Below are 26833 nucleotides of genomic sequence, written 5' to 3'. Positions count from 1 at the left end.
TAGCCATGACCTTGGCTGTGTTTAGTGACTATGACTGCTTGAAACTAAAGGACTATGGCTGGTGGATGTGTTTCTGGAAGGGGATCTAAAATGTATAGTTCAATGAAAGTTGTTAATTCACATTTTAGAAGCTAAAACGAGAAATTAATAATAGCAAAATGCAACATCAGATTGGGCGGAACCTACAGGCAACGGGCCATTTTTTCCGTGACCGAGGACTCAACCGGGCCGCTTTCTCCGTAGCTCCCTACCGGCCCGAAAGCAGAACTTCCGTTGTGTTTCCACGGTAGCCGGATTTCCGCGGTGTGGCGAGGCGGTGAGTGCGGCCTCCGGGTCTCCTTTTTCTCCTGAGGTTTCTTGTGGGTGGCCGGGCCGCCCCTCCTCCGCTCGCAGTCGCGGCGCCTTGGGCTAGACCCACCTCGCCGTGGCGGCTGCGTCTCCGTCTGCGGGCCGGGGGTGGGACGCTGGTGTCACCGGAGGCCTTTCTCCGCGCGCCCGCCACCGGAGACACGCCAGGGTGGCGGGCACGCGGAGCAACTTCCGTTTCTTCTTCACTTTAGAGCTTGGGAGCCGAGACCTGGGCCGCACCTGGCCGGGTCCTGCCCTGCTCTCTGCGTGGCTCCCAATAAGGTCTTTCCCCGCACTGAGCCTGTTTTCCCGTTTCCAAAATGGATGTCATGCTTTTGCTAAGTAAGCGTTTACTAAGCGCTAATATGTGCCGGGGACACAGAAGGACTCAAGGTCGTGGAGGGAACAGCCCCCTGTCAGACTTGCAACCGTGATACTTGGAATGGAAAGGTACAAGGCACCCTGAGTGTGTCACGGGAGACGACCGCGCCCCTGCTCAAGGAAGCTACTGAGGAGGCGAATATTGAGTTGAGATCAGAAAAATGATTTGACCAAGTGGGGAAGGAAGAGTTTTCTGCCTGGGGACAGCTTCCGATTTGAGGACCTGAGAGAAACCAGTGTGGCTGAACAGAGCTCTTGTGGGGAGCATGGCAGAAAATAAGCCCGAGTGGTTGCCAACGGCCCCACCATGCAGGCTTTGTACATCACAAGAAAATTCTGTTTTCTCAGGAGCCACATGGGAAGCTACTCAGAGGCTCACCTGGTGGTGATGTGATCAGATCGGTGTTTGAAAAGATCACTCCAGCTGTTGGCTGGAGAATGGAGTGAGGGCAAGCACTCTGGAAGGGATGATGGTGACTGGGACCTGGGAGATGATGGAGAGAGGTGCCCGACGTAACTTCAGGCACTCCAGAGCTTTCTGAGGCAAGGTGGCGGGCTGCAGAGTTCTGTGCATAGTCAGTAAACTTACTAAGTGTCTTCTCTTTGTAGGTCATGTGGCAGCTGCTGGGGATACAGTGAGGAGAATTACAGGCTGGTGGAATTAGAGTGAAAGAAATGTTGTTATCAAGGAGTAACACAGAGATGCCACAAGAGAAAACGGCTGATTGATGAGCAGTAATCCTAAATGGAATATCTGTTCATTCAGCAGATATTTATTAAGTACTTTTGTTTTGTTTTGTTTTGAGTTGGAGTCTCACTCTGTCACCCAGACTGGAGTGCAGTGGCCGCTTCCGGCCACCGCAGCCTCGCCTGCTGGGCTCCAGCGATCCTTCCGCCTCAGCCTTCCGAGTAGCCGGAATTACAGGCATACACTACCACGCCCAGCTGGTTGTTTTGATTTGTTGTAGAGATTAAGTACTTTTTGAATTCAGGGTTATGGATAGGAAGGCGAGGATACAAATTACTTAGCGCAGTGACTTTTAAACTTTTTGACTGTGACCTACAGTAACAAATACATTTTATGTTACAGCCAAGTGTACATACAAACACACAAAGCTTCAGAAAACAATACTTATCCGTACTACTTATGGTGTATCTAATATCTTAAAAATTCTGTCCTTTTCATTTAAAAAAAGGAATGGCTGGTCGAGAAATAGATTTCTTAACACATTAATGGGTTGTGGCATGCAATTTAGAAAAAAATGTTAGAATGGGAGTTATTCGTAGTGGCTTCTGGATAAAGATGATAAAATATGCTCCAAACATTTTTGGAAAAGGGATGGTCTTCCTGTACTGTTTTGTTTGTTTAAAGTAAAACGAGTAAACAAATAGGGGACTGGTTTTTTTGTTTGTGAAATTTTGGCATCTTGCTTGTACATTTGACTAGATTGGAAATGCTTAGAAGGCAGTGACTTACTCTGTGATGTTTCTTTTGAAAGATCCTGGCACAATGCAGGACATTCTGAATATTTGTTGAATCGATTAGGTAAGTGTCTTAGGACTAGAAGTTTAATAATGGTTTGGTTTACCTTAGCTCATGTTGGAACCATTCTTGCAAATATCACAGAAGCAGTGTCAGTCTATGGAGGTTTTATCAGTGTGTCCTCATGGGTAGTTCAGAGGTGGGTACAGTAAGTGTTCCAAGTTCTTTCTCTTCTGATCCTAGGCCAGCCCTTCTACCTGAATTCATTCTGAATGAATGGTGCAGAGCTGCCACTGATTTGAAGCCCTTTGGGAAGTTGTTTTACTCCTTGGAGATTGGGTTTTTATGAGTAAAAGATCAAGGGAGAAAAGCTCTTCACTTCCCAGACCTTTTCCAAGTTTTAGATGCTGAGCGTCCACTTTCTATCTTCTGTTCATTTCTGGGCCTTCCCCAAGGCTTATAGGAAACTGGGTATGTATATGATTTAATCATGCTTCTCAAATCATCTGGGACTCTTCATTGATAGTTTTCTTCCTTTTTTTATGCAGTAAGATTTGTCAAATTCAGTGATAGTTTTTCGGCAGAATTAATAGTTTAAGATGTTTTAGGCACAGTTACAGTTTAGAACGAACCACCCAGACTTTTTCCATCCTTTTTCTCTGTTATAAAAGAGAGATCTGAGGAAAGATCCTAAGGGTAGACAGTGGAAAAAACCTTGGACTGCAGGGCAGATACCCAGATACTAACTTGGATCTCTGTGTGACCTCAAGCACATCACTTTTCTTTAACTGGTATCTTTATAGTTGTGAAGTGAGTGTTCTTGCTTGTTAAACCAAAACACAAAAATTCTCTTCTTTTTGATTCTCATTTTTCTCATCTTATAAATCAGATTCAGGGTTGTCATGAGGATTAGGGAAAATAATGATGTCAGGATTCAAGATCTCCTACACAGAGAACACATAGCAAAGGAAGCATCCTTCCCCAAGTTCTGACTAGCTCTAATGTCTTTCTTTTTTAGCTCTTCTGGAGAATAAGAAGGGTTCTCCTCTTGGTCGTCCACCACTGGCCCCATGGCTGCCATGCAGATGGATCCTGAGCTAGCCAAGCGCCTCTTCTTTGAAGGTGCCACTGTGGTCATCCTGAACATGCCCAAAGGAACAGAGTTTGGCATTGACTACAACTCCTGGGAGGTGGGGCCCAAGTTCCGGGGTGTGAAGATGATCCCACCAGGCATCCACTTTCTCCATTACAGCTCTGTGGACAAGGCCAATCCCAGGGAGGTGGGCCCCCGGATGGGCTTCTTCCTTAGTCTGCAGCAACGGGGGCTAACTGTCCTGCATTGGAATGCAGTTCAGGAAGAGGTAGACCTGTCTCCAGTCCCAGAGTCTGAAGTAGAAGCCATGAGGGCCAACCTCCAGGAGCTGGACCAGTTCCTGGGACCTTACCCATATGCCACACTCAAGAAGTGGATCTCACTCACCAACTTCATCAGTGAAGCCATAATGGAGAAGCTACAGCCTGAGAGCCGGCAGATCTGTGCCTTCTCTGATGTGCTACCTGTGCTCTCCATGAAGCACACTAAAGACCGGGTGGGACAGAATCTACCCTGCTGTGGCACTGAGTGCAAAAGCTACCAAGAGGGCTTGGCCCGGCTGCCTGAGATGAAGCCAAGAGCCGGGACAGAAATCCGCTTCTCAGAGCTGCCCACACAGATGTTTCCAGCAGGGGCCACACCAGCAGAGATAACCAGGCACAGCATGGATCTCAGCTATGCCCTGGAGACTGTGCTCAGCAAGCAGTTCCCCAGCAGCCCCCAGGATGTGCTTGGTGAGAAGGAACAAGGTTCTCTGGGAGTGGGCCAAGGGGAGGGTATTGATAGAGGTGTTCTAGAATAGGGAGTACAACTTGTGTTACCTCATCCAGTGGTTCCCCAGCCTGGCTAGGGGGCAGGCTTACTCACCCAGAACCCTGGAGATTTTGATCCAAGAGATCTGGAGTGAGGTTCCAGCAGTTTAAACCCATCTTTCTATCTAATAAACATTCAGGGTGAACCTGGTGCAGATAATCCTGTATTTGGGAACTACTGATGGGGCCTGGTCCAATAGAGGGAAAGGATTTGGTTGAACTGAAACAAGAGCCTGGGGCTCCTGGTTTCTAGGCCTGTGTTCCTAGTAGTCTCCTCCCTCTTCAGTTTGCTCCAAACTCTTGTCAAGATGTTGATCCTTCTACTGACTTAGACCAGGACAGTGATTTTTTAAAAAATTTTTTATTGTTTTGCCCCCTTATTACAAAAATATTATATATTTATCATAGAAGAAAAACATAAATAAAATTAACTTCAAATCCCACCATTTAAAAATAACTTTTTTTTTTTTTGAGTCACCATCTCACTCTTGTCCTGGCTGGAATACAGTGGTGCAATCACAGCGATCATGGCAACCTCATCCTCCTGGGCTCAGGCAATCCTTCCACTTCAGCATCCCGAGTAGCTGGAACTACAGGCATGTGCCACCACACCCAGCTAATTTTTTTATTTTTCTGTAGAGACGAGGTTTTGCTGTGTTGCCCAGGCTAGTCTTGAACTCCTGGGCTCAAGCAGTCTGCCTGCCTCAGCCTCCAAAAGTGCTAGGATCACAGGCATGAGCCACTATGCCCAACCTAGAAATAACCATTTTTACATATTAATATATTGACTTTTTTCTTATATATTTCCATGTATTTCATCCAGTCTTTTCTCTATTTCTTTTTATTTTTTTTTGAGTTGGAGTCTCACTCCGTCGTCCAGGCTGGAGTGTAGTGGCACACTTATGACCATCCCAGCGTCAGCTTGCTAGGCTCTGGCAATCCTTCCGCCTCAGCCTTCCAAGTAGCCGGAACTACAGGTATGCACTACCACGCCTGGCTAATTTTTTATTTATTGAAGAGATGAGGTCTTGCCGAGTTGCTCAGGTTGGTCTCAAACCTGTGGGCTCAGGCAGTTCACTTGCCTTGGCCTCCAGAAGTACTGGGATTACAGGCTGAGCCACCGAGCCCAACCTTTTCTCTATTTCTATGTATTTCCTTTTAGTCTTTTAAGAACTCAAGTATGTGTGTGTATGTGTGTAATATATGACTTTTTACAAAACTGTATTAAAGTATACTGTTTTGTAATCTGTTGTAATACAAGCCTTTTCCCATGTTACTGAAATAGTCACTCCTTTATGGTGGCTGTTTTAGTGATCCACAGTTATGGAACCAGTTCTTATTGATGAACCTTTAAGACCTTACTATTTTTCCCTACCAAATATCGCCTACTGAATGTTCTTGTGTGTAGCTAGGTATATATTTAGGGTTAGAATTGTTGGATCAGAGTCAGTATGCTGCCAAGAGAAGGGTTGCAGCCTCACTGGTGTTGCCCATAACCTTTGACAGCACTCAGTGGGCTCCAGTGATCCTTCTGCCTCAGCCTTCCAAGTAGCCAGAACTATAGGCGCACACTACCACGCCCGGCTAATTTTTGCTTTGTTGTAGAGACGAGATCTTGCCAAGTTGCTCGGGTGAATCTCGAACCCGCAGACTCAGGCAATCCACTCGCCTGGGCCTCCCAGAGTCCTGGGATTATAGATTGAGCCACCAAGCTTGGCCTATATATATTTTTTGAGTAGGAGTCTCACTTCGTTACTCAGGCCAGAGTACAGTGGCATACTCACAGCCATCGCAGCCTCAACTTGCTGGGCTCAGGTGATCACAGGCACTTGGTCTTGCCAAGTTGTGACGAGGTCTTGCCAAGTTGCCCAGGCTGGTCTGGAACCCCTGGCCTCAGGCAGTCCTCCCGCCTCTGCCTCCCAAAGTGCTGGGATTACAGGCATATGCCACAACACCCAGCTATTTATATTTCTTAAATGCTAATGACAGCAAAAATTTTTTGTATCTTTTTTTTTCTGAGTTGGAATCTCACTCTGTTACCCAGGCTGGAGTGCAGTGGCACACTCACAGCCACCCCAGCGTTGACCTCGTGGGCTCTAGAGATTCTTCTACCTCAGCCTTCCAAGTAGCTGGAACTATAGGCGCGCACTACCACACCCGGCTAATTTTTTATTTATTTATTGTAGAGATGAGGTCTCACCAAGTTGCCCAGGCTGTTCTCGAACCCGTGGGCTTACTTAGGCAGTCTTCTCACCTCAGCCTCCCAAAGTGCTGGGAATACAGACTTGAGCCACCACACGCGGCCCATTTTTCACATCTTTAACGGCTTTTTTTGTTTTTTACAAATTGCCCTGGTAATTTGCATATTTTCCTATTGGAAGTTTGGAGAGAAATTTGATTATAGGACTTTTTGTGTCATTGGCTTCACTGATGAAATAAGGGATATTTTAATGGGTGCATCTTAATGCATGACTTAGTATTTTCATATAATAAGTAACACTTGAAATTCTGGCTTAAAAATGAATAGAAATCTCATTTTTCTACTTCTTAAATTCTTCAAAGTGTATCTTTTGAAATTTATAGGGATGACTGAATCTACATGACAACTCTTTGAAACTTTTTCTGATGTCATAATTTTAGACAAGGTCAGAAATGCACAAATTTAAATAAGTGCCCTCAATGGAAACAATAGGCAGTAATTAGTTTCACAAACTAACCAGGTAAAGCCAGCTGAAAAACCAAATCAATTTCTGTTTTTTGTTTTTATTTTTGAGTCAGAGTCTCACTCTTTCATCTAGGCTAGAGTGCAGTGGCATACTCACAGCCACTGCAGCATTGATCTGCTGGGCTCAGATGATCCTTCCACCTCAGCCTTCCAGGTAACTGGAACCACAGGTACGTGCCACCATACCTGGCTAATTTTTTTATTTATTGTGGAGACGAGGTCTTGCCAAGTTGCCCAGGCTGGTCTCAAACCCATGGGCTCAGGCACTTCTCTTATCTCCGCCTCCCAAAGTGCTGGGATTATAGGCATAAGTCACTGTGCCCAGCTAACTTCTGTTATACAAAGAAAATTTAACTATATTTTGAAAATATTGATCAAACATCCAAAGTATCTAGACCAGGTAGCTGTTTACACAAATCAAACTTAGCCTCACAAGTTTAAGAATAGGGAACTAGTTTTTCCAGGTCTCTGGAGGTGACAGAGATCAAATGCCATACATTTATTTGGTATTGAGTGCTTCTGTTATTTTTATGGCCCACACGTACGTGTACCTCATTAAATTTACGGCTACCTTTGAAGCCACAGAGAGAATGTCTGTGATCAGTAGCAGTATATCTGTAGTAATCAGATATCTAGTTGCTTACCCAGGGACAGTGGCTTCTGGGTTATCAGTTCTCTTTGAGGCAGGCGTCTGGTGGAAATTGGGAATGGCAATCTTATTATTTTTTCTTTTTGAGTCAGGGTGTCATTCTGTTTCCTGGACTGTAGTGCAGTGATATAGTCACAACTCACCACAGCCTCAACCTCCTGCTGGGCCCAAGTGATCCTTCTGCCTCAGCCTCCCAAGTAGCTGGGACTAAGGGCATGCACCACCACCACACCCGGCTAATTTTTTTTTGTAATTTTTTGTAGAGATGAGGTCTTGCTTTGTTGCTCAGGCTGCTCTTGAACTCCTCAGTTCAAGCAGCCCTCCAGCCTCAGCTTTCCAAAGTGCTGTGATTATAGGCGTGGGCCACTATGCCTGCCTCTAGGAATAGCAATGTATTTTTTGAGAGCACTTTGTGCCAAGTGTTATTCTAAATGCTTTACATGTACTATATCAATTAATCTTTGCTACAACCCTCAAATAAAGAAATTGAGGCTTAAATAGATTAACTTGCTTGTGGTCATACAGCTGCTAAGTGGTGGAGCTAAGATTTGAATCCAGGCAGTTTGGCTTTAGAATCTGTGCTCTTAGCTACCAAGCTGCTCATAGAGATTAAGTCACAGAGCCCTGTGATCAAACAAACAAAAATGATCTGACTGGCAGGCTGATGTTGGAGTAAACACTTACAAATGTTCCTTTTGTGGGAGGTTTTAGAATTGTCCAAGCCAATAGAGAGTCTGGTTATCTTTCCTATTGTTCACTTTGTGATGCATGAAATGTGCAATCTTGGGCAGCCCATAACCTCATAAAATGAGGCAAATACCACCTTCCCTGATCACCCTGTGTACTTCGGCCGAGGGATACATAATGTAATGCAGCATTTCCCTGATCCTGGAACAGATAATCTGCATCAGAATCACCTGGGGAGCTTGTTAGAGCTACAGATACTAAGGCCTCATCTCTCCTCAACAAGAATCTGAGGATGAGGCTTGGACAGCTTTACTTTAACAAGCTGTCTTAGTAATTCTGATGGACAGCCAGGTTTGGAATCCACTTGGCATAATATCCGTGGGACATTTTGTACACCTTTAAAATGCTAGGCAAATACTAAATACTTCTCTTGTAGTCTGATTTTACAGAATCCAAAGCCACAGCTTGGTCTCCCATGGCTTGAGTTTACAACAGTTCGGAAAACATTTACTGAGTACCTGCTGGGTGCAAAATCCCATGCTAGACTCTGCAGGAGTGACAGGGATAAAAGGTCACCCGTTGCTGAGATCCAGTGGAATTGATGGCCTTGTGAACGCTACAGGTAGTGTCAGCTGGTACTCCTCTCCCTCTGGATCATTTCTCCTCTCTGTGCCTTTCAGGTGAACTCCAATTCGCCTTTGTGTGCTTCCTTCTGGGGAATGTGTATGAGGCTTTTGAGCATTGGAAGCGACTCCTGAACCTCCTGTGCCGGTCTGAAGCAGCCATGGTGAAGCACCACACCCTCTTTGTCAACCTCATCTCCATCCTGTACCACCAGCTTGGTGAGATTCCCGCCGACTTCTTTGTGGACATTGTCTCCCAAGACAATTTCCTCACCAGCACCTTACAGGTGAGCAGTCTTTGGGCTGACACTCATGTGGGTCAGAATTAAGCAAGGGCATATATTTTGTTTCTTGCTATTCTTCCATGTCCCGGAGATTTCTTAATTTCAGTTTCCTAGTCTTGGGATGCTTCCTGGTTGTCTCTCTTCTGATCCACTGTGAGCTGCTCTGCCAGGGACCATCTCTCTGTACCACCCTCTCCCCACCTCGTCCCCAGAGTGCCTAACCCTGAGGTACTTGGAATTTGAATCCCTTCTACCGTTTTCTTTCTCCTTGTAGCCCTGAATTGCTGCAACCCAGTGAAGCAAAGTTTTGAAGCTTGTTATTCCCAGTGAAACATATACAGCTTCTTAGATCTCATTTAAGCATTAAAGTAACTTTGATTTCCTGTTCAAACAAAATGTGCCAGTTTCTGCAGAGATTCTGACAGAAAAGTGAAATTTGCTTTTAACTTAGCAATTAAATTTTCATTATGAGTGGTAATTAGGAAAGAAACTTCAAACAACTTGCAGTCTCATCCTGTGCTATTTCTTCCTTCTGCTAACAGATTAGTTTCCTTTATGTGCTTGGGACAGCCTCTGCCACTCTGTGGAACTTTCTCAGGAACAGAAGGGGCAGAAGCTGCTTGCTGTCAGCTTCCATGCTTCTCTCCCATAGCTGCTTGCTTCTCCCTGTGTGTGGGACCCTATGCGGCCTGCTCCATACAAGGTGCTACTCATCAACCTTCCACTCCCACCCAGAGTGAGGGAAGGAATGAGCACTCTTGAAATGCTGCCTGGGCATCAGGCACCTTATTTCTCATAGGTCCCCTCATTTAACCTCTCAAAAAGAGACTCAGAAAGATTAAATCATTTACTTGAAGTCACACAGCTGGGGTGTGGAAGCCAGGATTTGTACCCAGGCCTGAGTCTTGGCCTGTGCTTTTGTCCCTATGTAGTGAATACAGTGTGGGTCTTCCAGAAAGCATTCTTGATTGGCCTTAGTGGAGGTATCATCAAGGGCCTGGGTCTCAGAGGTACAGAATGCTTTTCTAAAACCAACGTACTGTTGGGAGAGTCCCTTGGAGCAGGCAGCTAACTAAGACTGTGGTCTAAGCACTTAGGCACACCATGGGGATGAATCTGTTAAGCAGTGGCCTGAGCCTGGTGTATTCCACTTTAGAAGAGTTGTCAGACTGCCGTGTTATTGGTTCTTGGTGAATCCTTTGATCCTTTCTCTGGGGGGAAAACTTCCCTGAAAGGTACTGGTTGTGGATTGGGGCAGTGCGGGGAGGCACTCACTCTACCTTGCCTCTGGGGTGTCTGCAGCCAATAGGAATGACGTGCTCCCCTCATGATGCGAGTCAGTGCTGTTGCACAAGTGCAGGAGGGCCCCAGCCACTGGCTGCCCCGACCATGGTCAGCACAACCTAATTGCCGGCAATTATTTACAAAGCAATTGGTTGCCAGCAATGATTTACAAAGCAGAAAGGGCTCTGCTGGATTGCTAGAAGCCCAGGTGGGTTGTGCAGTACTGATGGTTGGAAAAATTCTGTCTTTGGACTTTTCACCAAGAAAATTTGATGTCATTATTTGGAAAAACCCAGGGCATGTACCTTTAAAAAATATATAGCAACACATACTTTTGAGCATCCTTTCTGTACAACGTTCTGCTGAAAGTGTTGAGGAATACCTATGTGAGTTAGGGTTCCTGATCTCAACAGATTTGTTTGTTGATTCAGCAGATATTTACTGAGCATCTGCTGTGTACAAGGCCCTGGGAATATAGCTGTGAGCAAGACGGAGTCCCTGACTTAAAACTTATATTTGGGGAAAGAAGACAAGTGAACTAACCAAATAACTCCAGATAGTGATAAGTGTTTTAGAAGGCAGGCTTACCCTAGGATCATTTCCCTTGCCCAGACCTCTTGGTCTCAACTAGAATTCATCAGAGCTTATCAGCCTCTGTGCTTACCCCTTTTAGCTCATCTGTGTGCCACCTGAGTTGCTGCTCCAGAATGCAGCTCTGATTCTATTTCTCTGTGGCTCCCTGTTGCCTAGAAAATCAAAAGTGCAAACATTGGTCACAAGGCCCATTCTGATCTGGCTTCTTACCCCTCTATCTTCCCCTTCCTCTGCCTGTTTTCCCTCAGCTACTCCGGTGACAGTAATCTCCTTGCAGGTTCCCAGACAGACCATGCTGTTTCATGCCTTTAAAAAAAAGTTGTGGTAAAAAAACATAACGTTCAATCTGCCCTCTTTGTTAAGAGTTCAGTATAGAATTGTTAACTATAAGCGTAATGTTGTCCAGCAGCTCTCTAGAACTTTTCATCTTGCATAATTAAAACTTCATACCTAGGCTTCAACAGCTTCCTGACTGAACCTGATTTTCCCTCTGCCTGGCATGCGTTTGCTAGTCCTGCAACATGCCCTCAAGCCATCCCTCCTCTCTCAGTCTCCTTACCATACTCGTAGCCTACTCTGTACTTGTCACTGTGATATTGCACAGGTTGTGCTTGTTGAAATATATTGTCTGCCTGACTCTCTGACTGAGTCATGAGCTCCTTTTACACAAGGCTATTTTTTGTTCATCTGGTTATTTTCAACACGTTATCAAGGCCTAATACGTATCTCACTTTGTGTTATTGGGCATTTTTCGATGAATAGAGTGCATAATTCAAAGATATAAACAGTGAAGTCTGATCAAAGGGCATTAGGAACACCAAAGAGGAAGTGGTTAGTTATGAGTGGAATTGAGATTTGAGGGGATAGAGGATCAGGAATGGCTTTTGGCAAGGAGGGGCCTTGACCATGAACTTGAGGGATGACTGAGATTTTGAAAGGCACATGTGGACAGGATATTATACAACTTTTCTTTAAAATAAAGAGTCACATTGATGCCATCCTGGCAGTGAATCCAGTCCCCCACACAGAGTCACTCACTCAAGGTGTTTGTGACTGAATGAATCAGCCTATAAAAGCCTTCCTCAGCCAACCGCCTGCTTTCGCCCCAGGTAGTCAAGTAAGTGGAACTGCCTTTCTTATTTAGGAGCTTAAATGACTACTACCCATGGAGAGGCATTGGTGTTTGTGTGTGTAAGCACTTTAAAGACAGCCACATAATGGAATGGTCTCATGGATAAAATCAGCCACATAATGGAATGGTCTCAGCCATTAATTTTTTTTTTTTTTTTTTAACTTTCTCATGTAAGGCCCTTCTGAATAGAAGCCACTGTTTTGTTTTGTTTTGTTTTTACAAATCCCTTGGATTTAACTTGAATAAAAATTATTTGTTTTACAAAAATAGATACAATTTTTAAAATGTAAAGCAACTTAAGTCACCATAATTAATTTAATACCAATGAAAGGATAATCTTTATTTAATAGAATTTTAGAAAGTGAGTTATGTACAAAATAAGGATTTTTATTGCTGGCTGCATGGCATTTGGTCATACAGTCACATGACCTGTTTGTTTGTTTGAGTTGGAGTCTCACTCGATCGCCCAGACTGGAGTGCAGTGGCCGCTCCTGGCCACCGCAGCCTCGCCTGCTGGGCTCCGGCGATCCTTCTGCCTCAGCCTTCCGAGTAGCCAGAACTACAGGCACGCGCTACCACACCCGGCTGATTTTTTGATTTATTGTAGAGATGAGGTCTCGTTGCCCAGGCGGGTCTCGAACCCACGGGCTCAGGCAATCCACTCACCTCAGCCTCCCAAAGGCGCGGGATTACAGGCTGAGCCACCGAGCCTGGCTGACCTGTTTTTTTAAACTACTTTTAGGCACAGTAGGCTGTATATGCTTTCCACCTTCTCTTCTTGCCAGTATTCTAAATGCTGGTATCCATCCTCAGGGAAAACACTGATGAGAATGTCTGTAGTATTTTTCTTGCGACACTAGCTATGTTAAATTCACCTGCCTACTCCTGTGCCTCCTGCCATTAGCTGTTGCCTTGGTATGCTGACTGTGCATTATTACTGTTAGTTCTCACAGCAGTGCTAGAAGTTAGGGGTATAATCCCATTGCACAGATGAGCAAACAGCTCAGTGAAGTCAAGTGATCTTGCTCAAGATCAACAGAGCTAGTGGATGGCAAAGCTGAGCTTTGCATTCTGAAGCCTGTGGTATGCTCCCATATATGACTAGTCCCAGATGAAACATGCCAGATTTGTAAACTGACCTCACATGTCATGATTCCTATTGCTTTACACCTTCCTGTCATCACCGTGAATCACTAGTCTTGCTTTTAACACCATTTTCTTCTGCTGCAAGTGGAAAGAAAATGTTCTCCCAGTAGCTAGTTTCAATTTTAAGTTGAATAGCTTTTTGGGAATTGAAAAAATTAGGAAATTTCAACTCTTTGGTCTAGCCAAAAATATAGGATAAGACAGTTACTTAGCTACCTACCTTGAGCTTTTGAATTTCTCAAGTTGACCTAACTGAACTCTGTTTAATTTGGGTTTTAAAAAAACTTTCGCCAGGCTCGGTGGCTCAGCCTGTAATCCCACGCTTTGGGAGGCTGAGGTGAGTGGATTGCCTGAGCCCGCGGGTTTGAGACCCACCCGGGCAACTTGGTGAGACCTCATCTCTACAATAAATCCAAAATTAGCTGGGCGTGGTAGCACATGCCTGTAGTTCCAGCTACTTGGAAGGCTGAGGCAGAAGGATCACCGGAGCCCAGCAGGTCGAGAGTGGCCACTGCACTCCAGTCTGGGCAACAGAGTGAGACTCCAACTCAAAAAAAAAACAAAAAAAAAAACTTTCGTATTTATGACTAAAATAATTTAAAATTTTATAATACACAGACTTAATGATTATTTTATATTTGAAGAAAAACACCCAATGGGTGTGCTTTTTGTTTTAGATAAATGTATTTGTTTGCAAAATGTTATCCTATTTCAAAAGCATTTTTTAAATATTCAAGATTAATCTGAAATTAAGATGATTTATTTCCAGTGATGTTAAAAAGTGTTTACTTGACTTCATTGTAGTGAGTAAAATAACTAGATCATTGCTCAGTTTCCTGAAGAAGGCATAAAATTAATCTGAAAATAGAAGAATCCACATGTTACTGCTTGGAAACTAGATACTATTTAAACATCTTTTCTAAATTGCGAAGAATTTTTTAAAATATCAAGTGTGTGAAATTAGGGTCAAAAACAGATCAGTGGATGCCAGTGGCTGGGGTGAGGGTTTGACTGCTGAAGGGCAGCACTAGGAGTTTTTTTGGCGTGATGGAGCTCTTCAGAGTCCTGACTGTGGTGATGGTTCCCAAATCTAGATGGGCCTTGAGACTCAGAATGGATGCCAAAAGAAAGCACTGTAAACATATATCATGTGGGGGATGCACAGGCATAAATATATCCTAGTGAATGGAGCATTTAGAATGGATGGGCTCAATTGTAAGCTATTACTTAATAAAGTTGATTTATTAATAACATAATAAGTCAACCCAGACTGTACCCTGGGTGGAGACTGCAGAGGGAACAGTTCCAGAAGCACCTTGGTTCCCCATGGGCAGTGCTGAAAAATAAATATCAAGTATGTACTAAGTCTCTACCAAGATCAAGGAAAGTCTGGGGGGGCATGAGGGTTTAGTTGAGATATCCCCGTCTGGACTGGGTCGTGCTCAGTGTTTATCACTGCATGATGCAGTATACCTAGCATCCTCGCCTACACAGTGAGAGCAGTAATTTCCTGTCCTCCTGCTTCTCAGGTCTGTGGTACAGATTAAGTTGATGAGTTCGTTAAAAGAGGCGAAGCGCTTTTCAAATTAGAAGCCTTGTTTTCTAGGCCGAAGGCTTCTGTTGTACCTGTCTCTGGTCGATTTCACTCTCAGGCAGTGTCCAAGAGGTGACGGGTATGAATCCAGCTTATTCCAGCCTCTCACCGGCGGCACTTGCCCAGGGCTGTCCTGTGTCTCATTCATGTCATTCAGTGAGCACTCCAGAGACCCTAACTCTATGCCGGGCCTTGGACAATAAGCTGTGTGGGACACACTGATACTTAGCACTCAGTCCCTACTCTTAAAGGGCACAGAACACTGTGATACCAACATACTGCACCCCAGCACAGCTGGAGACAGTTGGAGCAGTCCATTTCAGCTTGGGCCTTCACAAGAGGCATGTCACAGCAAGGTGACCTGTGAGCCAGTAGCATTCAGGGCCTGGTAAATAAGCCACCTCCTTCCTAGGCTGAGTCTCTTATTCTCGTCAGCACATCACATAATTATTGAATAATTATTTGGTGCCAGGCACTGTACAAAAGTAAACCGAAAACTGAACTTGTGGTTGTCTTCATTCTACTACTCATTAAACATCTAATGGGTCTTTTTTGTGTATTAGGATTCTGTGCCAAGAGTATAGAATACAGGTATGAAAGAGTCACTGCTTGGGAGTTGCTCCTTGTCTCTTGGCAAGACCAATAGTAAATGGCCTGTGACCTTACTGAGATTGAGGCCATGATCAAGGTAACCCTGGGCACTGGGGGAACACAGAGGGCTCATCCTTGGTCTGGGAAGACATCCTAAAGAAGGTGATGTCTGAGCTGAGCCTGAGTCATTAGAAATTTGTTAGGTGAAGGGGGAGAAAGCAGAAGGTGAAGCGTGTTAAAAGCAGAGGGAACAGCATTGTTCACAATAGCAAGAACCTGGAAGCAACCATGCTGCCCATCAAAAGAGGATTGGATTAAAAAAATGTGGTACATATACACGATGGAATACTACACAGCCATAAAAAAGAACAAAATCATGAATTTTGCAGCAACTAGATGGATGGAACTAGAGTCTATAATACTGAGTGACCTCTCACAAAAACAAAGGTCCGAGTATCACATGTTTTCACTCATATAATGGACCTTGAACATCCAATCTAATACTATAAGAAAATGACTGACAGTAGTGGGAAACTATGGCGGGAGGGAGATGGAATTAACGAGCAAATACCTGTCTGGGGATGGGGAAGCACCTCTAATCAATAGAGTGCCTGAAAGAAACGTATTTGTATACCTAACCCTTAACTGTACCCCACAACATCGTAATAAAAGTATTGATTATTGGGGGAAAAAAAAAGCAGAGGGAAAGCATGTATGTGCAGGAGGTCATGTCTGGGCAGCTGCTCAGCATGGCTGGAAAGCAGGGACTGTGCAGAGAATAGTGCAGACTACTATGCAAGAAAGGGGAGCAGGGAGGGGCTCTTGCTAATTCCACCCAGCGGACTCCCACCACCCCTGGGGATAGATACCGGGGTATGTGGGCTCCAGAGCGAATGCTGTTTGGAAGAAGGCTCCTCTGCTTCTATGCCAGGCCCCTCCCCAGAGGGCCTGCTCTGGGCAGGCTCCTTTAGCTGCCTGCAGACATGATGGCCACTGACTTCCCTACTGCCCTCTTGCCACCACACTCTCACAGCCCCCTAATTAGTTATTGATCTGGCATGTTGCTGTGGCTATGCTTTCCACTCCTGTGTTCAGTCGATCCCCAAGTTAATGAAGCCGAACTCTGTACCAGCCCCTGCCCTGTCACCTCTGCCTGTGCTACCACTGATGCCACTCCAGCTGACCACTCTAGACGAGACACCGAAAATGAACCACACTCCTGTAACAGAAAGACGGTGCAGAAGCCGGTGCAGGAGGATTGTCCCTGGAGGCAGCTGCAGAAGATGCCTGTTGCCTCTGTCAGGTCTGCCATCCTGGGGCCCAGAATTCTTCCATGGTGGCCTGAGTTTGGTGTGGATTAAAGAGGAGCTTCCAGCCCCATGCTCCTGTGTCTCTGGGTGGCCCTGTAGGGTAGCAGATGGTAGCCTGGGAAAAATCGCTTCTTCCTTTCTGGATATGATTTTGGTTCAGTCATTTAAGTCCACTCAGTTTCTAGTTCCTTAATGTAGGCATTCTGTTGTATCTTCCCAGGGTGTTGGGATGCTCTGAAACTTCTTTGAAAACAGTAAAATGGTGTAAGAAGGAATGGTGGGTTTGCTGTCATTTAAAAAGAATTGGAATCCAGGACAACCTATGTTTCAGATGTGGAGAAAATTAAGCAAACAACCCAGTTTAGAAATGTGCAAAGGACTTGAATAGACTTTTGTCCAAAGAAGGTATATAAATGGTCAATAAGCACATAAAAAGATGCTCAACATCATTAGTCATTAGAGAAATAGAAATCAAAACTAAAATGAGATAGCATGTCCCACCCATTAAAGTGGCACACATACAGAGACAACAGCAGGCATTAGCCAGGATGGAGGGAAATTGGAAACTTCGTGCCTTGCTTGTAGGTCTACACCCAAGAGGATGGAAAGCAGAGACCCCAAAGTGTTTGTACACCTATGTTCATAGCACCATTGTCCACAATAGCCAAGAGGTGGAAACAACACAAATGCCCATAGAAAGATGAATGAATAAACAAAATGTGGTCTACATGTACAATGAAATATTACCCAGCCTTAAAAAGGAAGGAAATTCTGACACGTGCTACCACAGGGATGAAACTTGAGGACATTATGTTAAGTGAATGTCACATATGGACAAGTGCTGCATGACTCCACTTATATGAGGTACCCAAAGTAGTCAGATTTATCTGTTTTTATCAGGGTATGAGAATGAACCAAGAGTAGAAAAACTTGCAGAGACAGGAAGTGAAATGTTGGTTGCCGGGGCTGGTGGGAGTAGAGCAGGGCACTCCTGTTCAGTGGCGCAGAGCTTGGGCTGGGGCAGGCGAAGTTGTTCTGGAGCTGGATGTGGTGATGGTTGTACAATAATGTACTCAGCTTCGCAGTTAAAGTAGCAGATACGTGTGCTTTATCACAGTTTTTAAAATGATAATTTAAAAATGGTTGAAGTGGTAGATCTTTCTTTTTATTTTTTATTTTTTGGAGTTGGAGTCTCACTCCCTTGCCCAGGCAGAAGTGCAGTGGCACGCATATTCACGGCCACCCCAGCATCGACCTACCAGGCTCCATTGTTTGTTCCGCCTCAGCCTTCCAAGTAGCCGGAACTCGCACTACCTGCTGTTTTTTATTTTATTGTAGAGAGAAGGTCTCGCCAATTTGCCTCAGGCTCGGGCAGTCCACTCGCCTCAGCCTCCCAAAGTGCTGGGATTACAGGCTGAGCCACCAAGCCCAACCCTAGATCTTATGTTATATACAGATGTTCCTCAACATATGATGGAGCTATGTCCCAATAAAGCCAAAGAAAGTTGAAAATACACTGTAAGTCAAAAATGCATTTAATACACCTAGCCTACCAAACATCATAGCTTAGGCTCTCCTACCTTAAACGTGCTCAGAATACTTAAACTAGCTTACAGTTTGGCAAAATCATCTGACACAAAGCTATTTTACAATAAAGGGTTGGATACCTCGTGTAACTTATTGAATACTGAAAGTGAGAGCAAAATGGTTATGGGTACTTGAAGTGGTTTCCATTGAATGCCTCTTGCTTTGCACTATCATAAAGTCACCTGTACGAGGGGGACCCAGAAAAACCTGGAATTATCTCTTGGAGGGTGGGCCCTGGTGATACAGTCTTCCTCCACTAGGTAAGTTTTCTAGGAGCCCATTGGCATCAGTGTACCAGCTAGCGTTGTTGTGAGAGGCTGCATTCAGCTTCCGTGAATTTTTTTTTTTTTTTTTGAGATTGTTTCAAGGCATTTGCCTATTTCATGATGGGTGATTTACGAGTGCACCTACCTGCACCGTGCTGAACGTTCAGCGAAAATGACATGACCTCCATGTCCCACCCTCCCTATTCACCAGAACTCACCCCAAGTTTCCCTGGATGAAAAAAGTACATTTTGCTGATGTGGAAGAAGTGAAACAAAAAATGTCAAAAGCACTAAAATCATCAAAATGACAAGTTCAAAAACTATTTTGAGTAGTGACAAAAACGTCTTCATAGGAGAATTGCATCAAATGGAGAGAACTTTGAAGGTGACTGAGGTTTAAACATGTAAGAATACACAAGTTTTTATAAGTAAATTACAGTTTTGGGAGGCTCTCCCCCTCATATATTTTCCACAATTTAAAAAACAAAAGGCCAGACAGATGGCTCATGCCTATAATACCAGTGCTTTGGGAACCTGAGGCAGGAGAATCGCTTGAGGCCAGGGGTTTGAGACCAGTCTGGGCAATATAGTGAGACACCATCTCTACCAAAAAATGAAAAAGCTAGGTGTGGTAGCGTGTGCCTGTAGTCCTAGCTACTCAGGAGGCTCAGGTGGTAGAATCACTTGAGCTCAGGAGTTGGAGGCTGTGTGACAGAGTAAGACCCTGTCTCAAAATAAATAAGTTCTTTATTTTTTTTAAAGGACATCAAAGACAGTTTTTAAGGGAAATAGAAGCCTCCAACCAGCAGCTGATGGCACATTTAGAAGATTAGAGCAGCGATTCAGTCTTGACTTGGGGCCTGGGACTTTGTGGGATCCAGGGACTTATAAGCCCTCCAAGCCTTCCTTAGTACCAGCTGGTGTAGCTACTACCTCTCTCTGGGTTACTGCCAGGTGCCTAGCAGGTCTCCCCAGGGAGTGGCCAGGGCGATGGCCCTGCTGGCCTCTCAGTAGGATGTGTCTGCCCAGGATGGTAATTTTCCATTCTAGTCCTGCCCCAGCATCTCGGCTGGGTTTGGACCTTCTCACTTTGGGGGTAACACAGCAGGTATCATGGGCCCATGCCCACAGCAGCTGATCGACCTGCCCCGAGAACTCAACACCCTGAGGAAATTTCCACCACTTTCTCAGCCCCTTTGTTCTCAGGAGTAACTCCTGTGTTCTTTGTAGGTTTTCTTTTCCTCCGCCTGCAGCATTGCTGTGGATGCCACCCTGAGGAAGAAAGCTGAGAAGTTCCAAGCTCACCTGACCAGGAAGTTCCGATGGGACTTTGCCGCAGAGCCGGAGGACTGTGCCCCGGTGGTGGTAGAGCTCCCTGCGGGCGCCGAGATGGACTAACTCTGGAGGCCCTCAGCTGGAGAGGCCCCTGACACCTGGCTGCAGCCCAGCCTCCCCAGTCAGTCCTCCCTGTCCTGGACCTGCCCTGGCCTCGGGTTCACCAGGCTCTGCAGAGGTGGATCCAGAATTGCCTTCTTCGCCAGTCAATAAGTTTCTCACTGCCAAAGAGGCTGCCTGTCCTGCAGGCACGTTTGTGGGTTCCCTGTCATATTGTGGGACCTGCCTCAGTGGCAGCTAAATCCTTCTGAATGAGAAAAAATTTGGACCAAACATCCAAGAGAGATCTAATTGCTCTTTGTGTAGGACAGTTAGGAAACAAGACACGCTGGGCTGCTCTGAGATGGCAGTTTGTGACCTTTTTGAAGTGGAATGGGGTAATGGGGACAGGAGCCAGAATTTCTGCCTGCCCCTGTTCAAATGGGAGTATGTCACAGGAAACTTGGGCCTGTGAACCCTCAGGAGCCCCAGACTTGGGCGTAGGGTGACAAGAAAGGCGGTTCGGTCTGGCCAGTGGTCAGCTTCAGCTTTTACCATCTAAATCCCATTCTCCTGTCCGAGGCCCCAGAGGGTAATCTCCCAAATTGGTGTGGCCTCTCAGGAGTCTTGCTGGTGCCATCACCTCCCTCCTGTTTCCTTCCAGGACCTCAGACCCAACCCTCCTACATGTCCCCTTCCTCACCAGAGCCACCATGACTTTCTGATGACCTGGAGAGTCAAAACAAAAAGTTCCTGCTCTGAGCATGCTTATGCTCTGTTGACAGCCTTCCAAGTGCTGGAGATGACCTGGTCAGCCCAAGTCTCCCCAGTGCTGCTGTGTGTGGAGCTGTCCATCATTAGAGTAATGCTGCTTCCAGTTTCCCCGGTGTTCTGGGGGCATGCCTCTCATACTGTGTGGGCAGAGTGCTATCTCTAGACGGGCACACAGACCCTGCCACCCTGACCTCAAGCTGTCGTACTGTGGTCAGGGTCTCTGTGCCATCCTTCTCCAAGGCTCACAGTTTTTGAAGGAGAATCCCTGCTGGTTAAGACTCTTGGTTCCACTTGTTTCCTTGAAGATATTTTTCCAAGAGCATAATGTACATTAAAGTCTGAGTTGAGACTACATCCTCTTGTGTGAGTCTTGTAGTTTATCGGCCCAGTTGCCAGAGCAGCTAGGCCACTGTCCACAGACACGCCTCTCCTATCAGTGCCCAGATAACCCTGCTCAACCTCTAGTTGGCATCGCCTCCTGTTCCCATGAGGCGTTTGAGACAGGCACATCTGAGAGGAGGAGTGAGGCCTTGATCTGAATGACAACCGGAAGTGTTTCCTCGTATGAGTGTGTTCCTCTCCTCCCAAAGCCCACTTGTCAAAATCGCTTGATGAGAGCCAGGGGCAGTGAGTGGCATGCCTGTAGTCCCAGCTACTCAGGAAGCAGAGGTCACTTGAGCCTACAGTGAACTCTGACCTTTCCACTGCACTCCAGCCTGGACAACAGAGCGAGAGACTCTGTCTCTGGGGGAACAAACAAACAAAACCTGGGGAGTTTGTTACAACTGTGGATTCCAAAGAAATGAAATCCTGATACATGTCATAACAGGTGAAACTTGCAAACGTCACTACATCAGACCAGACACGGACCACTTGTGATATGATTCCATTCACATGACACATCCACTCTGGGCAATACATGGAGAGGTAAGTACATGAGCGGTTGCTAGAGGGTAAGAGTGGAGTGGAGGTGACTGCCAGCAGGTCTGGGGTTTCTTTCTGGGGTGATGAAATGTTCTGGAATTAGGTAGTGGTAATGGTTGAACAACTTTATGAGTATACCAGAAGTCACTGAAAGTAGGCACTTTAAAATGGTGAATCTCATGGTATGTAAATTATATTGCAATAATTTCTGGAAGTGTGCATTCCCAAGTCTCAGCAGAGATTTGGAGGCAATGAATCCGGGTGGAGCTTGGGTGCTAAGTCTTGTTCATGTGCCACCACTGGAAGTGACAGCACTAGTTAGTCACGAGAGCTCTGTTAGGACAGCACCTGGAAGCTGGGTCATGTAATCCTGTTCCCCAAGGTTGACAGTTCCTGGGTTTACACCCCCCCACACACACACACACAACGAGTTAAAAGTAGCTTACCAAGGACTCTTCATGATGTCATTTAATCCACACAACAGTATATGGTAAGTACTAGACCTACCCCCATTTTACTGGAATGAAAATGGCTCAGAGAGCTTAAATCACTGCCAGGGTCACACAGCTGGTGAGTACTGAGTACGAGACACACCCATGCTGCTGTGGTCTGCAGTCCTCTCCGCCATGTTCATGGCCCAGATCTGCGGCCCTGTGGGCCCGGGCAGCCTTCCCTTCACCCAGGACAGCCAGTGCACGAGATAGGGAGTGCCGCTCGTGTTCTCCAAGCCTCCGTGTCTTCGTAAAATAAGAGTTGGCTTCGACTTGGGGTTTCTCATAGAGTCTGAGACTCTCACAGGTACTTAGAAGTTGACCCTTGTGTTATTTGACATTTTTTCGAAAGGGAAACTACATTTATACAGGATAATATGGCTGGGCTGGCAAGAACAATGGGTCTCTTGTTTAGGGCTGCAGTGACATCGACTTGAGGTCTCCTGCTTGTCTCAGCTGGCGGCCCTTTGTGTGTCTTCGATGAATAAAAATTTGAAAACAGATTATGACTTAATACTTGCAGGATTTGGGGAGGCAGAAGCCTTTGAAACCGAGTGCCAGCAGCACACCTGATCCCTGAGCTCTCTCCAGTTCTGACGCGTCTTAATGTGAAACTGCTGGCAGGACCTGGCCTGATTTTCAAACTCCTCAAACGCGGACCCCCTGGGGCTGGCTCTCATTATCGGGGCTGGTTCATCCTATTAGCAGAATCGGCAGAGGGAGCGACTTTCCAGCCCCTCCACCACCCCCGTGATGAAACCCCCCACCTCGTGTGGTGGTCTCGCCCCTTAAGCGGTGGAGGAGTCCCCGCCACTGATTGCCTCTTCCGCGGGTAATTATCTCCCCACCGTCATCTCTCGTAAATACTGTTTAATACTCCCAGGGCACCGTGACATGCTGGTCTCTTCGGCTAATCAGACTCTGGCTTGGCTCCCGTGCCATCCCCTGCTGAAGCGGGGGCTGGTGATGCAGAATGAATGCTGTGGTCAGAGCCAGCACTGATTTCCAGCAGGACCACCCGGGATGCTCGCCTGAGCCCTCGGTAGTTCTGTGCACCAGCCATTCTGCAGAAGCCACCTTTATTTTTTATTTTTTATTTTTTTTGAGTTGGAGTCTCGCTCTGTCACCCAGACTGGAGTGCAGTGGCCACTCCCAGTCACCGCAGCCTCGACCTGCTGGGCTCCGGCGATCCTTCCGCCTCAGCCTTCCAAGAAGCCACCTTTAATTCAGTCCCCTGCTGACCACGGATGGCGCTTCCGTACCTCACAGTCACTGTAGCTGGTCCAGGCAGGCTTTGTTTCCACAAGGCCCTTCTAGATCCTTCTATCTTCAGAGCATCCAAGGTCTCCAGGGCTTCTTGTTCTCCCCCAGCCTTAGGTTCCTGCTAAGGACTGACCTCCATGCTGAGATGTGGAATACTGGTGGGAATGTCCCCTGCTCACTGCGGGGGGCGGGGTGTATAAGCTGTGTTCACCCCCCACTGCCTGGCAAGCCTACCATCCTGTGTCCTGGGTCTGCTGCTCCCCTGTGGAGACTCACTGATTTGTCGGGAAAACGGGTCCCCAGGCTATCTGCTGTCTGCTGGAAAGGCAGGAGCTGGGGCTTCTCGGTGGTGGTGGCGGGTGGCCCGCCCATAGGAATGGCTTCCACCTTGGGACTTCATCGTGCCTCTTCTCACCCACTTCCCCTGGATTCGCCTCCACCAATGTCCTGGGTTCAGGTCTGGTCTCTCACTGGAAGGAAGCGCCGGCAGGCGGAGGAACATCAAGAGGAGGGTGAGCCCGCGCACCAGGAGCAGTGGAGAAAAACGCAGACTATTGCCAGAAACAGGTGGCTATCCTGGGCGGAGGTCTTCCAGACTTGAGATTGCGGAGTGGGGGCCCAGGGAGGAGTGCAGGGAGGCAGAGGTTGGCTCCGTGCCCATAGCCACAAGGTACCAAGCTCTGTCCTGTCAGCTTATGTTCTAGTTCTTGTTGGGGAGCCACACAAAAAGCATGCCCATAGAATATGTTCTCCGTGAGGAATACTCTGGAAGAAAGTAGAGTAGTAAGGGAAACGGAGAGTCCTGGCAGGCGAGAGGAGGTGTTGCCCTTTAAGTGGAGCAGCATTTGGATAGAGATTTGAAGAAAGTGAGCAAGTGAGCCATGCAGGTGAGAGAGAATGTTCCAGGCAGAATGAACAGTGCATGCAAAGGTCCTGGGCCAGGAGCATGCCTGGTGTGTTGGAGGAACATCAGGGAGTCAGCATGGCAGGAATGGGGTGATCAAAGCTGAGAAACCTACAGAGTGACCCCACTGTCCAGGGCCGTGGGCTGTCAGAAGACCTTGGCATTCTGCTCAGTGAAATGAGGGCACACTCAAGGGTTTTAGGCAAAAGTGCCATAACCTGGCTTCTGTTTCTTTGTTTTGTTTGTTTTTTGAGATAGGGTCTTTCTCTGTTGCCCAGACTGGAGTGCAGCGGTACAATCGTAGCTCACTGCAGTCTTGACCTCCTGGGCTCAGGAGATCCTCCCACCTCAGCCTCCCAAGTAGCTGGGACTGCAGGCGCAGGACACTCTGCCCAGCTTCCAGCTTCCTTTGACCAGGATCGCAAGCTGCTGTGTGGGATGCGGAGTGCAGGGGTCGGGGTGAAAGCAGGGTGGCCATAAGGAGCTAGTGCGGCCATCCAGGTGAGAGGTGACGGGGGCTCAGATCAGAGTGGTGTCGGGCAAAGGCTGCACCATAGTCGTGATCCGGATGAGGGATGGACCGATGTCTTTCAAGGGCCCTTCTCACCTGCCAGCACCTACTTCTCTGAGATTGCAGAATCTGCGCAGAACACCAACTCCAGGCCCCCGCCCCAGCAGGAGTCCCTCTTGACTGTCCTGTCATGAGGTGTGTTAAGCCTTCCCACTCTCAGACGTCCTTGGTACATTTGGAGAGGCGGGCCATGGTGAGGTATGGAGGGCTGTCAGGGGCTTCGGGGTGACAGGTGGAGGACCTGAAGCAGCTCTGTTGAGAGCAGCAGGTGGGTCGGCGGCCCCTGACAGACTGGTCGCAATGCTGACGCCGGGGTGTTCCTGCTGCCCACGGGCAGTGAGGAGGGACCCACGCAATGCCCAACTGTCCACGTGAGTAATGGAGTGGAGAGTATGGTCGGGACTTGTCCACCATGGAATTTCATGGACTTGGAGGTGAATGAAAGAGCTGGTGGGTGCTGAAGGCCCCCTCCTCGCCGCTGGGCACTGTGTGGGGCCTTTCCCTCGCCTCATTTGGTCTGGAGCACTAACTCCCCAGGGAGGATCTTAGCATCCTCTGCGGATAGACAAGGACACCGAGGGGCTTCTCAGAAGCTGGAGGCCTGGGAGCTGGGACTCAAGCCCACGCCTGCCGGAGTCCAGCCCTGAGTCGCCACCACGTAGCGTCCTCAACAAGGACAGTTGCGTAATCCCTGATCGTTCCCAGTGGCTCCGAGGCTGCCAGCCTGGTGACAGGCGGCGACGGTCACTCGGTGGGTGGTGGGTGGGCCCCACTGGCCTCTTGGGTCGTGATAGCTTGCTCACATTTCCACCCAGACCCTTCGTGTCCGTATCTGGCCTGCGGGCACAAGGGAGCAACCCAGCCGGGAGTGAGGCAGCACCTGGGGGTGGGCAGACCGGAAGCAGCATCTGATCCGGGAGGGGCTGCCTCTGCCCTCCACGTGGAGCGCTGGGGGCAGCGAGGGCTTTCTCCGCCCACCCCGTCCGACCCGGTTGCAGTTGTGTTTTGCAAAAGGCATTTGCTGTAGAGAAAGAAGCTGCCAGAAGCACGGCCTCTGGGGGCTGATTAACTAGTGGCTGTCCTCCTAACGGGCCTCTACCTCGGCCGGTCACCCACCCGGCGGATCGACAAACGATGCCCCTTTCCCAAGGACGGCAGCCCGACAGTGGGGAGCAGGTGGGGGGCTCTAGGGCCTTCGAACAGAGACAACTTGACCATGGATCATCCCTCTTAGGAATTGTCTTCATGGCCTTTGTCCCTTCCTCTGCTGGGTCCTCATGTGTTGCTTGAAAATAAGCATTTATCTTATCATAAGGATCTTACTGTTATAAATATTTCCCCAGTTTGCTATTTGCCTCTTAACGTTTTGAATTTGAAACGTATTCTTTATTTTTTATGTGTCACATTTCACATTTTAGATTTTATTTTTCCCATTGCTTTAACACTTAAAAGTCCATCCCCAGCTCAGGATGAAGCATGCATTAGCCTATATTTTGCTACAGTTTTCCCAGTGTCACTCTTTTTTATCTTACATTTTGCCACAGTCAAAACCATGTTTCTTCAGCACCACTTAATCCAACCCTGCCACTGCCTTTCATGTCTCGCGTCTGTTCTCGATGTTTCCTCAGCACACAAGTCCTGTCACAGCCTTCCTGATGCCCTCCCGGCCTCTCCAGCCAGCGCCACACCCGGAGCCGGCCCTTGCATGGAGGCTGGAGGGGTGGGATCTCCTTGCTGCTGCTGCTTGGTGGTGACTCTGCAGCCCCATGCTGCAGGCACAGTGCACATACACACCTCATAGCGGGGAGCCCCGCCCCAGCACTGAGACCACTGTCCAGCAGCCTGGACAGTGCTATAGGCCTTTTTTTTTTTTCTTTTCGAATTGGGGTCTCACTGTGTCGCCCAGACTGGAGTGCAGTGGCCGCTCCCGGCCACCGCAGCCT

The 26833-nt window shown here is 47.2% G+C and overlaps 1 protein-coding gene across 1 annotated transcript; it reads left to right on the top strand.

Annotated features, from left to right (window-relative positions):
* The first annotated feature begins 281 nt into the window (after positions 1-281).
* Positions 282-21091, top strand: AAR2 (AAR2 splicing factor homolog). Its single transcript, XM_008072044.1, has 4 exons — positions 282-316; positions 3231-4039; positions 8859-9088; positions 19820-21091. Exons 2-4 carry the CDS (start codon positions 3283-3285, stop codon positions 19985-19987), a joined length of 1155 nt encoding a protein of 384 aa, XP_008070235.1. The 5' UTR covers positions 282-316; positions 3231-3282; the 3' UTR covers positions 19988-21091.
* The last annotated feature ends 5742 nt before the right edge of the window (positions 21092-26833 follow it).

Source organism: Carlito syrichta, unplaced genomic scaffold, assembly GCF_000164805.1.
Source record: "Carlito syrichta isolate Samal-C Ts95f unplaced genomic scaffold, Tarsius_syrichta-2.0.1 Scaffold314830, whole genome shotgun sequence".
Classification (NCBI taxonomy): domain Eukaryota; kingdom Metazoa; phylum Chordata; class Mammalia; order Primates; family Tarsiidae; genus Carlito; species Carlito syrichta.
Note: the sequence above shows the minus strand (reverse complement) of the source record. Positions and strands in the feature narration are given on the sequence as shown.

Excerpts from the sequence above, each read along its gene's own strand:
- AAR2 (XM_008072044.1), top strand. The coding sequence starts at position 3,283 with ATGGCTGCCATGCAGATGGATCCTGAGCTAGCCAAGCGCCTCTTCTTT. Across the intron at positions 4,040-8,858 it reads CAGCCCCCAGGATGTGCTTG|GTGAACTCCAATTCGCCTTT; the intron begins GTGAGAAGGAAC and ends TGTGCCTTTCAG. Across the intron at positions 9,089-19,819 it reads TCCTCACCAGCACCTTACAG|GTTTTCTTTTCCTCCGCCTG; the intron begins GTGAGCAGTCTT and ends TGTTCTTTGTAG.